Raw genomic sequence first — 19,451 nt, forward strand, 5'->3', positions numbered from 1 at the left:
GTTCCAGCTAACCACAACATTTTATAATTGACTTCCGATAGTAATTTTTGTTAGAGCTGACCGAATTATACTTTTAAAAAACATTTTGCTTGCACTAACCCGAACTGAAGTATTTCAGGACAAGAATTTTGAAGTGTTGTTTCCACGGCTGAGTAACGCATGCAACTTTCTTAGGTATCGTTTGCTTTGTTGATTTTCATTTTCTCGTTATCACTTTCATTTGAGGACTATTTATCTTCTGTGACGGATATTTTCAACTTTAAAATTATTATCACTTGCACGACTTTATACGCCTATTACCTCACACGTAGTGAAAAACTGTTTTAAATTGTGATAGAACAGCCAAAGAAAGAGGTGTGTCGTGTTAGCAGTTACAGCAAAGTTATGCCATAGATATGAATTCATAATTTTTTTTTGTCGTGAGACCGAGTCTTATTAGGAACCTCCAGCACGTCATAAACGCGCGTGTGGCGCCCGGAGAGGGGGGAGGAGCGAAGGAGGAGGATCTGACGCGGCGCGGCGCGCGCGTGTTGCAGGCCGGCGCCGGCCTCCTGACAGGCGGTAGTTGCGCGCACCGCCGCTAGCCGGCGCCGCGAGAGCTCGGCGCTGCTGCAGCGCAGGGGCCAGTGCCGGGAGTACGGCGCGCTGATGCCGAGCCTGCGCTCGCTCGTGGGCACGGCCATGGGCGGCGGCGCGAGCACCAGCAGCGGTGGAGGCGGCGCCGCCCCCGCCGCCCCGCTCATGCGGCGCTGCGAGACCGTGCTGGGGCTGGAGCCCTTGCAGCCGGTCAACAGGCTGAGGGTGCCGCCTCCCGGGGGCGGAGGCTCGCTGTCGCGCGTGTGTTCGCGCTGCAGCAGCCTGCTGTCCATGGCGTCGTCCTCGCGCTACTCGCTCAACACTGCGGGGGACGGCTTCGCGGTGTGCCCCGAGCCCGCGCTGCTGTGCAAGCTGTGCCTGGCCGAGGTGCCTCTGCGCGACACCACCACCATCTTCCAGTGCGCCTGCGCCTTCTGCACCGAGGTACGAGCCACCTAGGTAGACTGCTTTTAATAGGTAATCATCAAAATATGGCGTAATAAACACGCAGCTGACAAACGTGTTCCATGGCCTTGCCAGGTGAAGTTCGCTAGCCAACTATAAATAACAAATTCCAGCATAATCGCGTAGTTCCTGGGCTCTATTATTTTAATTTTTTTCCCTTCACCTTGGCATTTCTATTACGAATGCTCTAGTGGTGTACATGCTTGAATGAATTTTATTTAGTGGATCAAGATATAGTCGACGATAATATTGAATGCCGGATAGTGCGTTTTGGAGAGAAGTGATTTCAATGGGCGTTAAAACATGTGTTAGGATTGCAATTTCTTTAATAGAGTTAGAGGTAAATTTATTTTCGTTACAATTGTTTACATTTGTTGCAGCGATTGAGTACAGTAACGTTATGGCATATTTCACACATACAGAAATTATTATAGAACTAGTGCTCGGTTGTGTAGAGGCTTGCTAGTTGTTTATTTTTGTCCCGTCAAAACATACGGGTGCCGCCATGATGTCTGCCTCGTTTGTTGAATGGTATTTTATTTCAAAACTATATAACTTTTTTTTATCATCGTAGTCTCCATATTTCGTCGTAGGTAAAGTTCCGTATGACATACCCAAGTCAATACCTTGATCCTAATAGCATGATGGTGTAAACATTTATCCTGTGGTACATGATGCTTGTAATGTAGTACGTCGAAATATCCTGGACATAAAAACTTACGACCATAATTCATTGTTATATCATAAGTTGAAGAAAAATCTAAATTCCACAAGACATAACATAATTTATTTGTATTTTGACATTTTTGTTAAATCCAAGAGATGTTGAAGTACTAAATCAAAACTGCAACAATCATGTACTACGGGATCATTTATACATGATCAGTGAAGGTAAGGTGCTAATCCTAAGGGGTGGCCACGTTGCATAATTTCATAGTAACCTGGTGAAGCTTTTTTTTTCCCACCTAATCTGTGCCATTTTGGTTGGACGCCAAAAACATTGGCTGAAGTGTAGTGTTTGCATTGTGGAAACAGTTTTGAATCACTTTATTTTAATGGAATTGACTGTGTTTAACGACAGAGATTCTAATACGTACTTATTTGTCATCATCAGACGTGGGCAAGCACAATTTCCGCAATGTTTTGGGCGGTACCACGGCCATATAGCTAGGTCTGGCAACTTCCTATCCTTTACCTTGGCGTGTCTCGTCGGCTTAGTGAAGCTCGCGGCGGCCTGCGAACTAACGGCGCTATTGGCAGTTTGGCCCATGATTAACACTGTGTTAAATGAGTGTTTCTTAAAATTTTTATATTATTCCTAATTCCGTCTCCATTTTTTTAAATTTTATTCCCAGATTAATATTTTTTTTCATTCGTTTGGGTGCTTTGTAGTTGTCTGAGCTGTACCGATGCCTTAATTTTTTTTCCCGATTGTTGGTAGTTAAGTTGGTCGTATTTCAGGAATATATTTAAAATCAAGTGAGTGGCGTGGTGCAGTGGTCAAGTGCGTGGCCTGGCAATCTGCCGGCTTGGGTTCGATACCCACTGTTTTTTTACAGTTTATTTTTTGACTTGATGTAAGCTTTTGGACATAACGCCATTGCTAAGCACATGTATGTCTGTAGAAGAAAACTACAAAAAAACAAATTAAGCAAAAATTGCTGTTGTCAACAGAATATATACACCACATAATATTCCATAACAGGAATATGGTCAACAAACCAAGAAAAACAAAGAAAAATGGACTAGAAGAACGAAAAACCCCCACAAATGATGAATTGAACCCCAAAAAAATCCAGCACAACAGTTGAAACGAGACAAAAACACAAAAAAACGAGAAGACGAAACAAACACAATAGTTTTCCAAAACAGAAACAAGCGACGTTTCGGGAACTGCTATCTGCTCCCGTCCTCAGGCAGAGACGCACATGGTACGAAAACACAGGTGTGACTGAGTAGGGGCTGCCGCCGTTTCCTCATATGCTCGGCCGGGAGCGTGTGACAGCGATACCGGGAACTATTACGTTCCCATAACTCGCTATGTGGTCGCCAATATAAATAGTGCAACCCCGTCACTTTGATCGAATCATTGGAAACGTCGGCGGGGCGCGATGTGTGTGATTTTAAGATTAAAGGTGGCTCACGGTCCAGAAGAAGTAAAATAGCTGTCGCATGTTGCTTGGCTCTATTTTTAATAGTGTAGGTGTCAGGCGGGGGGAGGTCACCCTTTCCCCTCAGTTAGTTGGCTAACTGATGCATGAGAGTGTCGTGATGTCTGTATTTAGAGGCGTGTGGAGTGTGCGCAAAAATGGCCTAATTAATTTCGTTGTGTGAGTGTAGTGTATAGCTCCAAGGCCGCACATACCCGGCTGACCAAGCAGGCATATCATCGTGTAAGTTTACCGATGTGTAGGAGAAATTACATAGATTAGTAAACACCTGGCCGCCTTAAGGACCGAACTATTGCGTTCCAGTATAGTTCGGTCAAAGTTAGGCTAAACCAGTATTGCTGTAGTTAGCCCCCAGGCTGTTGTCGTCTAAACCTGAAAAATAGAGAGTGAAATTAGTAAATGAATGTCATCCTATTCTATTATTGTTCGAGCAGAGAGATGCCCTCGTCCAGTGTTTTTTTTCTTTTTTTTTTTTTTCTTTTCGCAATTCAAAAACCCATGCCTTCCGAAACGCGGCCGGCACTGGAGGTGAAGCCTGCCAGGCGGGTCTCGCCCTTCAGGCATACGGAGTCAGCCCTAACACACAGGCAGTGGACCGCTGCATGGGTCAAAACCTACACCTGCATTCTTCGGACCATTTCGAATTAGCAAGAAATGAAAGTTACATTAATGAATTAATTAATAATGGCTGGGGAAAACAACTAGCAAGGACTAGTGGAGGAGGTGGGGGAAGGAAAGATTTGGTAATTAAAGGAATTAGGGCCTGCGGTCGAGTTGTCGCTGGTTTATAATTAGAGCCCCGCTGGGTCAAAGGTAGTGTTGACGCAATAAAATAGAGCCCCGCTGGGCCAAAAGTAGTGTTGACGCAATATTTACGAGTCCTGGGCATGTCAATCATTGGCTAGTCCAATGTTGATTATCTGCCCCGCAGGACGTAGACAGGCACATCGGGGCCAGAGAGAAACGTCTGCTATGTTTGCTAAGTTGCCCTGCGTACATGGGATGTGTGGATTCTAGTATAACCTGGCTTAGGCAAGTCGCGGTTTTTTAAACTGTCGCTGTGCAGCTGGGTCGTAGTCCGGAAGTGAATTCATATAAGTATTGGCATGTTCAGGGAGCTGGCCATAAAAAGACCTGTTTTGCCGTTTTATATATTCCTCTACATATTCTACTTTGAGTAGCTGGTGTACTTCTAGTGTGCTGGTGTACCAGCCGCAATCTGCAATGGCTCTAAGAAATTTATTTTGAGTGACCTGTACTTTATCGATATGGCATTTTGCTGCATAGCCCCAGATTTCGCAAGCATATAATAATTGAGGGCGAACTATTTGTAAATACAGCTGTAATTTTTTCTTTCTAGGAAATTGGGGGGCCTTAAACATTGAGTATAGGCTGCGCAAAGTGCCTCGCGCAAACTGTGTCACCTTAGTGGTGTGAACTTTCCAGGTGAGCCTGGTATCTAGAGTTAAACCTAAATATCTAGCCGATTTAACAAATGGTATGGCTTGATTAAAAATTTTTAATTCGCGGTCGGGGGCGGTGTATTTTTTAGTTAAAATTAAAGTTGTGGACTTGGCTCCATTTATTTTAATGCGCCAGCGAGTGTACCATTGTTCGAGTGAGGTAAGCTGCCTCTGAACTTTGGTTAAAGCAAACTTCAAATTCGGGGATTGATATATTATGGCAGTGTCGTCTGCATATAATTGCACGTGGGCATGTTCCCGCGGGATGTCGGCTGTGTAAACATTATAGAAAAAGGGTGAGAGTGGGGACCCCTGCGGCACACCTGCTGTCAGCTCCCGAGTGGATGATTTCGCCCCCTCTATTGATACAAAAAATTTTCGACGCCATAAATAGTGGGCCACCAGATGAATATACGTGTCTGGAAAGTTAAATGTAATTAATTTTTGAATTAAGCCAGGTATCCAAACTTTGTCGAAAGCTTTTTCCGCGTCTAGCATCGTTGCGACAGTAAATTTCGCTCGTGAGTTAAAACCGTCAGTGGCCTCTTCAATGAGCTTAATTAGGGGGTGAGAGGTAGAGTGGCCCCTTCTAAAACCAAATTGGTTATCTGGAATGACTTCGTGTTCGTCCGAATGGTGTTGAAGTCGTTTGAGTAAAATTTTTTCGAAAATTTTACTCATGCTATTTAGGAGGCTAATAGGTCGCCTGTTTTGTGGTAGTGACGCATTTTTTCCCGGTTTCGGAATGGTGATAACTTTAGCTAGTTTCCATGACGCTGGGTAGGATTTAAGAATAAAAATAGCATTTATTATTTTAAGAAAATATTGTATAGCCTGAAATGATAATTTCTTTAAAGTATCAAAATTTATTCCGTCAGGTCCGCCTGCTTTATTTTTTGGTCGCGAGTGAATAGCTTCTAAGAGCTCTTTAATTGTTACGAGTTCCGGCTCGGCTTGTGGAACGACTTGTAAATAGTTATTAACAGCTACTGTCGTGGTCCTAGTAAATTGAGGCTCGTTTATGTCCTCGTTTGGTGAAAATTGTTTTTCAAAAATGTCTGCTATAGCATTTGCTTTATCTATCGCGTCATATTTAATGCCCGCGTTTGTAACAATGGCCGGTGTGGAGATAAATTTATTTTTCCCTCGTAAATTGCGTGTGAGCCGCCACATTTGCCGAGGTTGAGTTGCGCACTCTGTTATTAAGTTTCCGTATTTTTCTATTTTTAAATCTTTAAGTTTTCGCGAGACTTGAGCTTTAAGGCGATTGTATTCAGTCCTAGCTTGCGGTGTTCTCGTTCGTTGATAAGTGTTGCGCGCCTGCCGTTTTAAAACGATTAGCATGTCTACATCTGGGTAATTTATTCGCGTAAATTCTCTTTTATTCACGATTTTCGTGTGTTTTTTGCGCACGTCTGTAATTGTGTCGGTGAAAAGTTTTACGTGAGTTTCGAGCTCATCTGCTGTGTCTATCGCTGGAGTTTCTGTAAAAGTTAATTCCAGGTCTTCGCGAAATTTGTCCCAGTCGGGAATACCAAAAGTGCGGCTAAATATCGCTGCGCAAAATTGAGCATTAAAAGTTAATTGAATTAGTACCGGAAAATGGTCTGAGTCAAGCTCATCTAATTTTTCTGAAATAACCTGCGCACCTGGTATGTTTGTAAGAGCTATATCTAATATGTCAGGCATGCCGCCATTCGTTGGATAGCAAGTTGGCGAGCCTGGAGCAAAAATTTCGTAATTATTTGCTACCGAATGATCTAATAATTTTCTGCCTGCTGGGTTAGTATTTTTGCATCCCCAGTCTTCGTTTTTGCTGTTTAAATCGCCTGCGATGAAAAAGTGTTGCTGTGGATTAATTAATTTATTTAAATCCCTAGAAAGTAGTGGCTTATCTGGGGGTTTATATACTGCCGACATGCAGACATGCGCATTTTTATTACGAATATTTATGCTGGTGGCCTCTAGGTGCTCTAAGCCAGTTATTTCTATCGGATGGTGATGAATCCCGTGTTTAATTAATATGGCTGTGCCGCCCCCACGAGTGGCGCGGTCAGTGCGGTAAGTGGTGTAACCACAAATATTAAATCGATGATGCGGTGATAGGTGAGTCTCGGTAATGAATGCCACATCAATCCCATATATTACAAGGCACTGTTCCAACTCGTACGACCGAAGGCGGAGACCACATGCATTAAAGTTTAGGAGTTGTAGTGTTTTCCCCATGTTTACTGCCATTTACTGGAGCACTGTCGCGAGTGCTTCCAATAGAATGGTTTGGCGGTATTTAATGCTCTCGGTGGAGCGGATGCGTGCGTAATACGGTTCGAGTGCCTTCACTAAATTCCAATAATCGCACATGCGCAAGATCTCTGCGAGTTCCGCGAGGCTAGTGATATTATTATTTGGCTGTGCTTCTGGCGCGGTTTCTGCTCTATGTTGACTTTTTTCGACGCGAGCCTGCACAATTTGCTCCGCCGTGCGCCGCGGTGCGCTTACGCCTGACGTAGCTGCCGCGTATGACGTGGAAGCTACTGCCTGTGATTGAGTTATGCCCGGTTGGCTGGCCTGCTCGCTGGGCCGTGCGTTTCGCGGACTGCGCTCTGTTGTTGTTGTTGTTGTTGTTCGGTGCACGTGTTCCCTGATGGGCGCGGGGGGAGGTGGGAAACTTTCCCGCGTCGGTGCGGCCGGCTGTGCTCGCGAGGCTGTGCGCGCAGCTTTCTGTGCTGCCTGTTCCGCGGCGGCCTGTCTCCGAGACTCTACGATCTTTAAAAACGCGGGGCACTGTCGCCAGGCCGCGGTGTGGCCTGTTTCCCTGCAGTTCGAGCACACCTTTGGTGCCTCCTCTGGGACGGGACATTCGCTGCGGGGATGCAAACCCGCGCACCTAATGCATTTCGGAACCTCCGCGCAGTTCTTTGTGGTGTGTCCGAAGGAACTACACCTCTTACAAAGCGGGACGTCCTCCGCGCGAGTCGTGTACCGCTCGATCTTTATTCCACTTGTATAGTACAAGTGTTTTACGGCGTAGATGTCGTGCGCGCTTGGTGCCACGCACACCACGAATGACGGAGTTGGTTCAAAAATTTCCTGCCCTGAGTTGCGGTCTGTGAGCCGCCGACTAAGCTGTTTGATGAAGTTTACCTTGAAACCTAGCGCGGTGAGCTCCTCGGAGATCGCGTCTACTGGCGTGTATTTACTAAGGTTTTTAATTACAACCTTCTCGCCTCGCTCGCTGGGCTGGGAGAAGGTGTGGTAGGGCACATTGTTGGCCTTGAACCACGCGGTCGCCTTGTCTTGATCGGATTTACCGTCGAACGTGATGCGAATTTCTTGTCGTTTCGTTAGCGTCATCCGGTTTTTGACGCCGAGTCGCGCGAATGCAGGGCCCAAGCTGCCGATTGCCTGGCTGTTGCGTACGACGAAGGGGACGCGTTTGTAGCGCGGAGCCTCGTCAGTTGGTGTCCGTTGTTGCGGTGTCGGTACCGCTTGTGACGCATCGCTATTACGCCTGCGTTGTCTACGCTCAACAGTGGTGAAGCCACTGTTGTCGTCCTCGGTTGTGGTGGGCTGGAGCCCTGACGGTTTTTTAGACTGAACAGTGTGTTCAGTCTCTGAGTCGCTGCCCTCATGCGTGCGCTTCGTCGCGGTGCCGACCTCCATCTCCTCGTCGCTACTACTCATCGCAAGTAGGTGCCCCGCCTTGAAAAAAGCAGGGCACACAACAGGCGTATCGTCCGACCTAACTAGCGTGGTATTCCTATCTGTTCGCCGCGTCCTAACTACCTATCGAACCTAGCACCTTACGCACTGGCCACTGACCTGAGCTTCCTTTTTAGGAACGCCAGGCTAGGCAAAGAGAGAGGCTGACCCTTCTCCGACCAGCACGCGGTAAAGAATGAGTAGGGGCTGGAAAAATGAGGTATTTATCAGAGAATGGACTACATTTTGCTCAGCCAATGGCAGACAAGCTGTCTCCCCATTGGCTGTGCACCATGGAGTTATTAAAGCGGATTGGTTATGGTAGGTTGAGTATTGGCTATTGTAAAAAAAAAAAAAAAAGAACAATACCAGTGGATATTGAACCCGAGCCGGCATATTTCCAGGCCATGCATTTGACTACTGTGCCACGCCACTGACTTGACATTATTTTAAAACACATTCCTGAATCAACCTTTTAACTTAAATAACAAATTCGGGAAAAATATAGTAGTTTGCGAAAATAATTTCCTAAATTAGGATTAATATCTCAACTACTACTAGCACAAGCTTCACTAACCCGAATGAGAATGAAGGTAGTTGCCAGACCTAACTATATGACCGTGAGCGGGACTACATGGCGATGGCGAGGTAAAAATGTAACTTATCGTACGTCACAACATGCCATCTCCTTACAGTTCCAAACTCCCACGCCTAATTCCAATTTAAAAATAGACTACCTTGATTGCTACAAGAGGCATATATGTTTCAAAATGAAGATGCTTACTCACGTATTAAGAGACTAATTTATTCACAGAAATGTTCGTTGTCGCGGATTCGAAAAGAGAAGCGTGGCCTTACATAATGTAATTTATGGCAACAGTCTGGTCAAACTTTAGTTGTTGACCTTTGTTTTTTCAGTCGCTTGTAAGATTTTGATTCAAATACATTACAGATACTGTTAAGTTAAATTAAAATGAGCGGTTTAAACTATTCTCTCACAACTCTGTTTCGAAAGCTGTGCTGGAGAACCCTCCTTACGCTTTATGAATCTGGCCAATCATAAAAATGTATTTTAAGGATAGAAAATACCTTCCCGTCTCTACAAACATTTTTGCTAGCGTTGTATGCTGTGAAAGTAAGTATATGTATGTTTGTATTTATTTTCAATTTATAGATATATATATATATATAAGTAATAAATAAATGCATATTACATTATGATCTATATTCCTTAGCATTGACTCAATGTCGGAAATACAATTAACAAACGTAAATTACTAAAAAAAAAAAAAAAAGTAGGTAACATGTATAGATTTTATTTTCTGAAGACGCGCTGTTGCCGAATTTATCGTAAATTTGAAAATTTCTCATTAGATTAGCAGCATGACGTGCTATACAAAAGTTAACGTGTAATTAATCACGAAATTCTTTAACGTTGTGAAATTTGGAGAAGAAACCACAACCGTTCATACAACGCCTTAAGTTTCTCCAAAATATCGCATGTTCAGTACGGAATTAGCAGTTATAACGAACTGAATGTGTGTGAATCCTGATTGGTCAGTCCTTTCATTAGCGCTAAGGTGAGCTTCCTGCATTAATTAACTACTTGCTCCGAGTGGCTCAGGGAGATAATGACACAATTCAAAGTAATTGTTTCGTTCAAATGACATTCATTTACTTTTTTTTTTTTCGCAAACTTCTACATGTAACCGCAGTTTCGAGAGATTGCCACGTGCAAGACCAGTTAATGGTGTGGGTACGTGGTGGGTCGGTGCACACAACCATCATTTCTTGGTAAGGCCTTGCAACGGACTTTCTCGCCCCGTCGCTGCGAGTAACAAAGTGTTCAAATTACAACGTAGACGAGCTTTAATTATGCGCACATGTTTGTATTTTGCAAGCATCCGCCTCACCTTGGCTGTGCGGTGCGCCGGGCGATCTAGCGTAACTTATACGGCGCCGCAGAGTTGCTGCAATGCTACTTGTATTGTGAAATGCTTTTTTAAAAAATAATAATGAATAGTGGTGAAATGTTTTTTAAAGATAACTTCTTATTTCTCTCATTTCTCATTCCCGAGAAAACATTTTATTTGGTCCGGAACTTAGTGGTGTCAAAAGTTTTGCAGCGTTGAGTTTCACCTCTGAACCTTCAATTATTATTTGGTATTGAAAACTCAAAACTGCCAAAAAAATACTTTACACCACTATCCTACTATGTTCTGGACTTATATCATGTAACACTCAGTTGGCTAGAATTTCAACTAGAAATTATTTTATTACATGCATATCGGTGTGTTTTTTTTAAATTAAGTTCAACTCAATCTCTATCAAACATATTTATTCATACCTATGTAACACTTATCTCCCAATATTTTAAAAATATTGCTGCTTATTTACTTTTTAAAGTTTGACTTTGTAATCAATGGAGATCAATTATCACAGAATAAACGCATGACATGGTTTTGTAATAAATGGAGATCAATTATCACAGAAAAAAATGCATGACATGGTTTTGTAATAAATGGAGATCAATTATCACAGAAAAAAAACGCATGACATGGTTAGAGACAGGTTTTAGATCTCGCCACTATTAATTTTAATACAACGGCGAAATCTTTAACCCAGAACGCCAGACAAACATGAGCACTTGAATTAAAGCAGTGGATTTCGGTATTAGGGTGTTAAATAACGTCTTCATTAAGTTAGTGTTATATATTATCATACATGTTCACAATTCGACCTATTTCCTGCGTAAGTTTTTCAAATCAGGTTTTTCTATTTTTTATTGAAATTGATCGAATGATGATACACTTACCTGCAACAGTGGCTTACGTGGTGCATTATTAGGCTCTATTGTACAGGTACCATAATGATGGCAATGTAACGTCCCCGGTAAAGCCGAAAACTTTCTCGGTCGTGGGAACGCGGACGGGTGTTAAGTCGGCGTCCATATCCGGAGTCGTCGGTCATCCAAGGGTCAGCCGCATCCAACTAAAGGCGTGATTTGCTTGCACCCGTATCTATAGTTCTTGGTATTTGAAGCATCTTGGGAGTGTCAATGTGTGCTCTCATCAGGGCGTTCGTCGTTGAACGGATGCATAGTCAAAGTTTCTAAATAATTTTCATACCACAGGATATAATTTACTTACTAAAATTTAAATAAGACTTTTCTTTTCATTTTAATTTAACTGACACGGTTAAGCAAATAACATGTCTAGAAATACTGCTGCGTGAACTGCGGGTTTATTTATTCCTTGAGAAAATGACCCTTACATATTAATCTCCCACTCTTCCCCGCTTTCCATTATCTCTTTTTGGACTTCGCTGGCTTGGGAGAGGAGTACTTATTTCGAGATTCTCATGTAAGGAAACACGCACTTTAACAATGGATTTTTTAGACGTTGTAAGTGTGCACCACGAAGCTATGCACTTTATCGCCAGTATTTGTTTTTACGGTTTCTCGTCCGAATCTTCCGGTCCCTGTTTCGTGTAGTGCAAGAAACAAGACGATAATAAAACACTCTTATGTCTTATCGATTGCAGTTCTTAAATATGCCATTCTTAAAAAGGCATTTTTATATTGATGAGTAATTGTAGAAATTAATTTTTTTTATACCAATGATTACTGACGCTATGAGGTATACCTACCTAGTTTTTTTTTCCTTTTTACCCGCTGTTTGCTGCATATACATTTCCTTTCGCGTGGTAATGAGCAAATAAAAATTTTGGCTAGGTGAAAGGCTAATTGGCGGTTTCAAGGATTATTAATTTTTGTGGAACCGAATGTATTCAGTAACAGGCGGTACTTATATAACTACTAAGAGTGAACGAAGTTACTCCGTTTTTTCAGACGGCACGTTCAGTTCAGGGAATTGTGGTGTCCACGCAATCATAATTACCTGCTGTCGCGCAACGTGCTTTGTGAAGTTTAGAGTTCATCGTGAACAATAATTATTAGTATCTATAAACTGAATTATCAGTTTTAACATTACATAAATATACGGACCCGGTTTTTTTTATTTGCTGTCGGCTCGGCCAAGCACTGTTGTAGGTAAACTTATTGCAGATATTTGATGGTATTTCATCATAGTTGTTTGTTTTTATTTTACATGAGTTTAACGCCTCGTTGGAAAAGATATTTTTTAAGACGTCGTCACGAGACACGCCTCCGTGTTTTTTTTTTAATAGTCGACATGGAATATGACTTAGCTTTAAGTCGGAACTATAATTTGGTGTGGTTATCCTGGTAGTTGTAGTCGCCCACGTGAAATAAGTTGTTTCCTTGCGGCCTGTTAGTAAATATGTGGTTGCAACGATTTCTGCCCTGACATACTAAAATTGGGATAAATTTCTTGTAATTATAATTATAGCAACAACATGGCAGGGCCTCCTTCCTTAATGCGGAAGTCACGGGAGCCCGAAGTAAGCCGGAAGGACCGGGATTCGAAACCGAGTCCAGTGTCCTAGGCGCTGCGCCACCTCGCCCGCTCCTTGACACTATACTAGCGAGTGTCAGTGTGTCTTGTAACGTCTCAGGTTCAGGTGCATTTGCAAAGCTAAAAACACATGGCGTTGTTTGCAAGCACTTTTGACGGATCACAAGCAGAAGGATGCGTAGACATTACTGACGCAGAACGTATGAAGTGTTTACGGCGCGGGCTAGGCGTGTCGTTCGCTGGTTGCGGCCACTCGCCTTGTTGCTGTGCCTGTGGTTTCCCGCATCTCATTATGCTAATGTGTCAACTGCGTCGTCGGAGACTCTTGCAGTGTGCGGGCATTTCGCCTTGGGTTGCGCGTCGTCCACCCTCCCCCCCCTCTACCACGTGCCTCTTCCCGGGTCTTTGTAGCGTTTGCTACCGGACTTGCTGGCCGCATTCACGGAGATGCGTGGTCGCTGGTTGCGGAGGGTCTGGCGCCGGCGAACCAAGCACAAATTTTTAAATGTTGGCCAGTTGGATTTCAATTTCAGACACACACTAAATTACTAAATCAATTTTTTATAGTATATAGTCATAAATAACTTACATATAGCGATGTTGTAATTTTTTGTTTGTTTTGGGTCTAAAGTTGTAATTAAATTGTTCACCATTTAATAATTTGTAGTTAGGCCTACTTTGTTCACTTCATCAGACCATCCATATCGGACAACTTAAAACACGTATTGTGAGAGAGCCTGGAATTGATCGTCACCTTTCAGCCCCGATATTGCAGAGCAAATGCACAGGAATAATATTGCATTTATTTAAAATTAATGACTACCATCTTTGTGCCCGTGGAGACTTACAATGACTTTTTTTTTGTATAAGTGAAACCTAAGTTCAAACATGCTATACAAAATAACATTTCTCATTATGTCAAATGCAGTCAGAATATAAAAAAGAAGTACATAGTTTATTAATCTATATATATAAAACAGTCTGGTTAGTTACACCATTTATAACTCAAGAACGTCTGGACCGATTTTAATGATATATGATTTGTTCGATTCGTCTCCGCATATTCGTCTCCGAATAGCAGAATAACTATTAAAATGTTGATAAAATTCACAGAATTTTTTTTAAAAATAAATTAGGCTTGGAACTCCGCCATATTCCGCAATTGACAGCTCATGTCACGCAGGTTGGCCATAGACATACAAAGTTACAGACGTACAAACTGTGAGTGTTATTTCTCTAGTCCGCCAAGCAATAGACGCGAAGCTATTCTAACGAATAAAGTAGATAGAGTAAGAAAAACTAAAGCTCTAAACCTTTCGTCGTCGCCATGTTCGGGACAATTTTTTTTTACCCATTTTGTGATTTATTGTTTACTTTTATCATTAAAATTAATTAAAACGAATCACCCAATCGCATTAACACTACAGCACTACCTATAAAAAAAAACAGATTGACAATACCTGGGACGAATGCACAATGGCACACAAAACGCGCATTGGAAGCACTTGACCGAACATTGAAAGATCTGCGCAATGACTAGAGACCTGCAAAATTCGCGGTTTCGATGGCCTTCAGGATAGACTGCACATACCCCTGTACACTCGGGCAAATAACGCAAGTTCATTGGCTGCCGACTTGTAAGTCGTCTCAGCTGGTTTGTCTGTGATTCGATCCTTCTTTGGTTGAGGGTTTATAACTGGTTGAGATTCGTCCAGATGAACAGTAAGCCAATAGCAAAATTATCTAAGAGGTATGTGTGTTTGAATTCTAGCCTATCACCGAATGAATCCGCGAATTTTGCAGGTCTCTAGCAATGACTCGAGATTTTTTGGAGTTGCAATGATTTTACTGTCTGGCGATTTCCGCCAAACACTGCCAGTCATTCCAAGATCGACTGCTGCCAATAAAATAAACACTTGCCTCAAATCATCAAATCTGTGGCGCTATGTGAAGAAACTTCAGCTGGCAGCAAACATGAGAGTTTCATTGCTGAACGATCCATCTGATGAAGATTTCTCCAAGCAATTGCTGACTATTGGTAATGGTCGTGTTCCTGTCGACGAATCAAGCTGATTGATTTCATTTCCTCCGAATTTTTGCGATTTCGTCTCATCGAAAGACGAGCTCATCAACAAAGTGTTCTCGAACATTATTGCTAAACACAAAAATAACAAATGGTTGAGTGAGCTAAGAACAAAAATGTCTTGCTGACACACCATTGAAATACTTGATTTTTGTGCTTTTATTGAATTTTTGGTATTCATTTAATTTTTTTAATAAAATCCTAAATTAAGTTTAGCTAATAGTTAACCCGACATCCATTGACTGTTAAGCGGTACGATGTTCGCCGGGTCAGCTAGTTTACTTATAAAATATTATTTTACCATAGCATTTAATGCCGCTCGAACGAGGTGGCGAAACGAATAAAAAAATCTATGTGCATTTGAGAGTACCCAGGTTATCCCATTTCATCGTGATTCCGCTTGCCACTAGTTTTTTTTTTTTTTTTTTTTTTTTTTTTTTTTTTTTTTTTTTTTTTTTTTTTTTTTTAACTGTTGCCTATGTGGTTGGTATAGAGCTGTTCCTGCTCGAACCGCTCCTTCGCTGGCCTGCCTGCCTGATTGCAAGGCTACAACTTTGTGGCAACTCCACAGATTGCACCGACTTTTAAACTATGAAGATAAATTCCTTTTTCTCTTCTTGTCATTTCATCATGGGGGTATTCAATAAGCAACACACACACCCCACCCCCATCCCCTGAACATAATGAAAAATAATTTAGTTAAATTATAACAGTAACCAAAACCACAGTAGTCGCCCAGCTGAATTAGATGCAATTTACAATTATTAAAAATCAATTTGAGGAATCAAATACACAGTAAACCTTTTTTCACTATTTTTAATAATACGTAAGACAGTTGGTACTTGCTAGGGAATTATGTGTCAATTTGTACAGTTGCCTAACCTGATACTTTAAGGTGTAGTAGCCGTCATGTAAAGTTTTTTTTTTTTTACCAGGCGTTATTTGTGCGGCATCAACTTCTTTCCGACAGCTGTAAGTTATTTATTAATATAAATAGGCAGGCCTGTCGAATAATATGTTGCTATCCTGTAGGTCTGTTTGATTATATAAGGGACTAAAATTTGTTTAAAATATTTCACCCCCACTCTTAGATGTATTTAGGGATGGGCGACCGAATCTTAGATTCGACGTGGGATTCGTTTCAACATTCGTTCACAAATGAAAACGTTTTGAACACGTGGCGTTTAGGTTATTTTTGTAGAAGAAAGCATTTGCATGAAAAATTAACAAATATTTTCCTGGTTTCATTTGTAAGTTACAGATATTTGCGGGATTAATGATTACGTTAATAATAGCTGACTATAAAAATCTGGTAGGTAATAATAAATGAATCAAATATATAAAACGAAAATGGTGTTACTTTAATATTTGGTAAAGTGACAACTACCCCTTCCCCCACTCCCCCCTAAAAAAAATTTCTGGGTACTTCTGTGCATTCCATTAATATCTAGTAATTTTGTAAGGAACCAAACACAATCCTTTTTCTGTACATATGATGAATAGAACCAAAGAAAAACTCATCCAAAAAGAGAGAGAGTGTGTGTTTGTTTGTGTGTTTATGTTTGTATGTTTGTGTTTGTTTGTTTGTTTTCCGTTTTGCGCGGGTAAGAAAAAACTAAAACTTTATTTGTGGAAGTGACGCCGGCGCTAATGTTTACATTTAGGTCCACCCAGAATAGTCTTATGTAACTAGTCTGAAATTTAATAGTAAAAAGTGGTACCAATGGTACCTGTTTCGCTACTCCCACTTGCATAATTACACTCTTGTTTGTATACGAACACACGAAATGGTTTACTAACACTGTAGACAGAACAACAGTGGCGGGAGGATGTGTATACCGTTGTTATATACTTGCACGAACTGTCAAATGGAGAGAAGTGACGTGACACGAACTATGACTAGCTCTTTGCCGTGTTGTATCCGTTCTGTTCTCCAATTCCGTATCCGCATTGGTCTAGAAAATGTTTTCACATAAGTAGAATGTATTTTGTACCATTTTCCAAAAATTTGTAATACGAGTTCTTAAAACGAGGTAATTCTATTTAAACAATGTACAGCGATAATACGCTGCTTTTAGCCTGAATGAATGCTAGAAGACGACATGCATCACACTTGCATTAGCGGTGGACACTCTCAGAATACTGAATATTATTTTTTATTTAAGCCGGAAATAACATTTAAAATACATGCATTATATTTGACACTCCACTGTCCTGTAGGCTAGTAGTAAATGTGTAACACACGTATGCCTTTGATACGCATATGCGAGCCTTTCATGCAAGGATTTTAAGTAAACTATTCGTGTAAATGCGAAGCCACATAATTTTAAATTCTTTGGTGGAAAAAAGAGCGCTAAAGTATCGCACTTCAATATAAAAATTGTAATTTATCGCGAAAATATTTAGGGACAATTCATTAATCCGTTACTCTGTAGAACCTCAGCGCCGCGAGTTTTTATATTTTATTCTAGATATCAGCAAAAATGTCGCTAGATTTGAGGGTTTTTTCAGTTTAAGCTTTTAGAAAAAAAAACATTATGAAAGTTTTCAAAGCACACACACACTAAGACCGCCATCTAATATACAAAAATTGTGTGGTTCATACTTTGTTTCCTTTACCTACTGCATAGGCTACTCGCAGACTTTTACGATTTGCCCGTAAAGTATACGATAAATCGTGTTGTACGATTGTACGGCAGTATCGGTTGTTTTACTGGTTTTTCAACATTTTTACATCATTAAAATAAATTTAGAAGAGTTTTGTACCGTATCAGCGACGCTATATCAATATTAAACAAACAAAATCATGTGTCGTCTGTTTCTCTATTGGTTGCTACAAGCCAATAATCGCGTAGTCTCATTTTTTTTGTTTATATTTTGGGCTCTGGCTGTTGGGCATAAATATATTTGTCTGAAGTCTTTGAGTGAATTGGTGTGCAAAATGGTAGTTCTGCGGTTTGGATGAAAATTTTTAAGTAATTAAATGTTTTATTTAGCTTGCATATAACTTAATGCTTAGTGCTTCATGAATAATTATTTTAGAGATGCGTGTATTTTGATTTCATCTGTGGCATCATTATGATTATATTAATGTTTACATACTGAATAAGTGGGAAAACCAAGCAGTACTTCCAGGCATTCAGATCCGTGTATGTGCAAGAGTTTCCGTATATTATAAAGTCTGCTAAAGGTAATTCGTATGTTTTCTGTATGGTTTGACGTTGTGATATAAACATTGCACACGGCGGAAAAAAAGATATTAAAAATAATGGCGAAATCTTAAAACACAACAGTAATACGAAAAGTGGCGAAGAAAACAAGATTAGTCAGAATTATTTTGTGGATAATGGCATTAGAAGTGAGTGAGTGTTCACGCATTTCATTGTCAAACATAACATGCTAAGAAAGCAACTGCAGAATAACTCGTGCATTTTCCTTAAGACAAAAATGGTACAAAAGTGTTGTAAATAATTTTACATATTTTAGTACACACCTATATTTTAACAGATTAATTAAGTTCAGCTGGGGTGAAATATTGCGTAAAGTACTATTAGAAGCTTTGTGTGAAATATGAAGTTTATAAAGCAGAATTTTTAAGGTCATTTAATAGCTATATTTTTTTCCTGATAATATTTTGACTTTGGTAGATAGTATAAAATGCACAATATTTAGGTAGTTGTAAGGTTTGATTGTAGAGTAACAAAATTGCCGTGTTTGATTTACGCTAAAATTAACCATTTAAAATTTCTACTGGATTGGGAATTCCAGAATTTGGTGAGAATGCTACTCTATTTTTAATGAAATAAAGTTTTTTTTTTATTTAATACGGACCTAAAAGTTGTAATTGTAGCAATTTTTTAACTCTCTGATTGTTTTTACACCTGTCCATTTCACTAATTTCTGGGAGTAATTTTTGAAATCTTGACTGGATGAGAGATGAACTATCACAAGATGTGTTGAAGTAAAGCCATTTATTTTCTCGCCAGCCTCAGTGTCTCGAGCTCCAGACTATCGACAGCTGCGGTTAGAAATTTTTTCATCTTTTATTGGGTAGACTTCATATAGTGCGAAAAAATTTCAGTTCAAAGTAAACAAAACTATGTGTTCATGTGTGCTTGAGGAGTATGTTTAAAGTACCAATTGTTCAGCTTGTAACATCCCCAGCTCTACTAATTCGTTGAAAATAAATACCTACCTATTTTAAGTAAATTTTCTTGCATCATTTCATATCAAGCCAAATAATTTTAATTTATTAGTAGAACTCGTAAATTACCGTAGCTTGGCTCTTGTAATAATTCCATAAAATAATGGGAAGGATTATATAATTGACTCGCTTTTGAGGCCAGACAAAAGCTTTTTGAAATTAGATTTCTCTTATTGAGTTTTTTAGCTTTAGAATAATTTTCAGTTATTTTGATCTGCACAATTTCCCTAATTATCGCCATTTTGACTAGTTCTTTACTTTGATTAGAATCTTCTGCTATTTGTTCAATTGTACTTTTGGGCGTGAATGCTTTCGTTGTAATTTTGATCCTTTGTTTCAGTCTATTATATT

General features: G+C 40.6%; 1 protein-coding gene across 1 annotated transcript in view; it reads left to right on the top strand.

Moving 5' to 3' along the window:
- LOC134542079 (probable E3 ubiquitin-protein ligase RNF144A) overlaps nucleotides 1–19,451 on the top strand; it is a 272,730-nt gene that overhangs the window by 203,885 nt on the left and 49,394 nt on the right. The window contains exon 3 of the mRNA XM_063386001.1: nucleotides 537–1,020. Within this exon, the coding sequence (XP_063242071.1) occupies nucleotides 649–1,020 (372 nt within the window). The 5' untranslated portion in view covers nucleotides 537–648. The remainder of the gene's footprint in view (nucleotides 1–536; nucleotides 1,021–19,451) is intronic.

The sequence above is a fragment of the Bacillus rossius genome, chromosome 1, assembly GCF_032445375.1.
Source record: "Bacillus rossius redtenbacheri isolate Brsri chromosome 1, Brsri_v3, whole genome shotgun sequence".
Lineage (NCBI taxonomy): Eukaryota > Metazoa > Arthropoda > Insecta > Phasmatodea > Bacillidae > Bacillus > Bacillus rossius.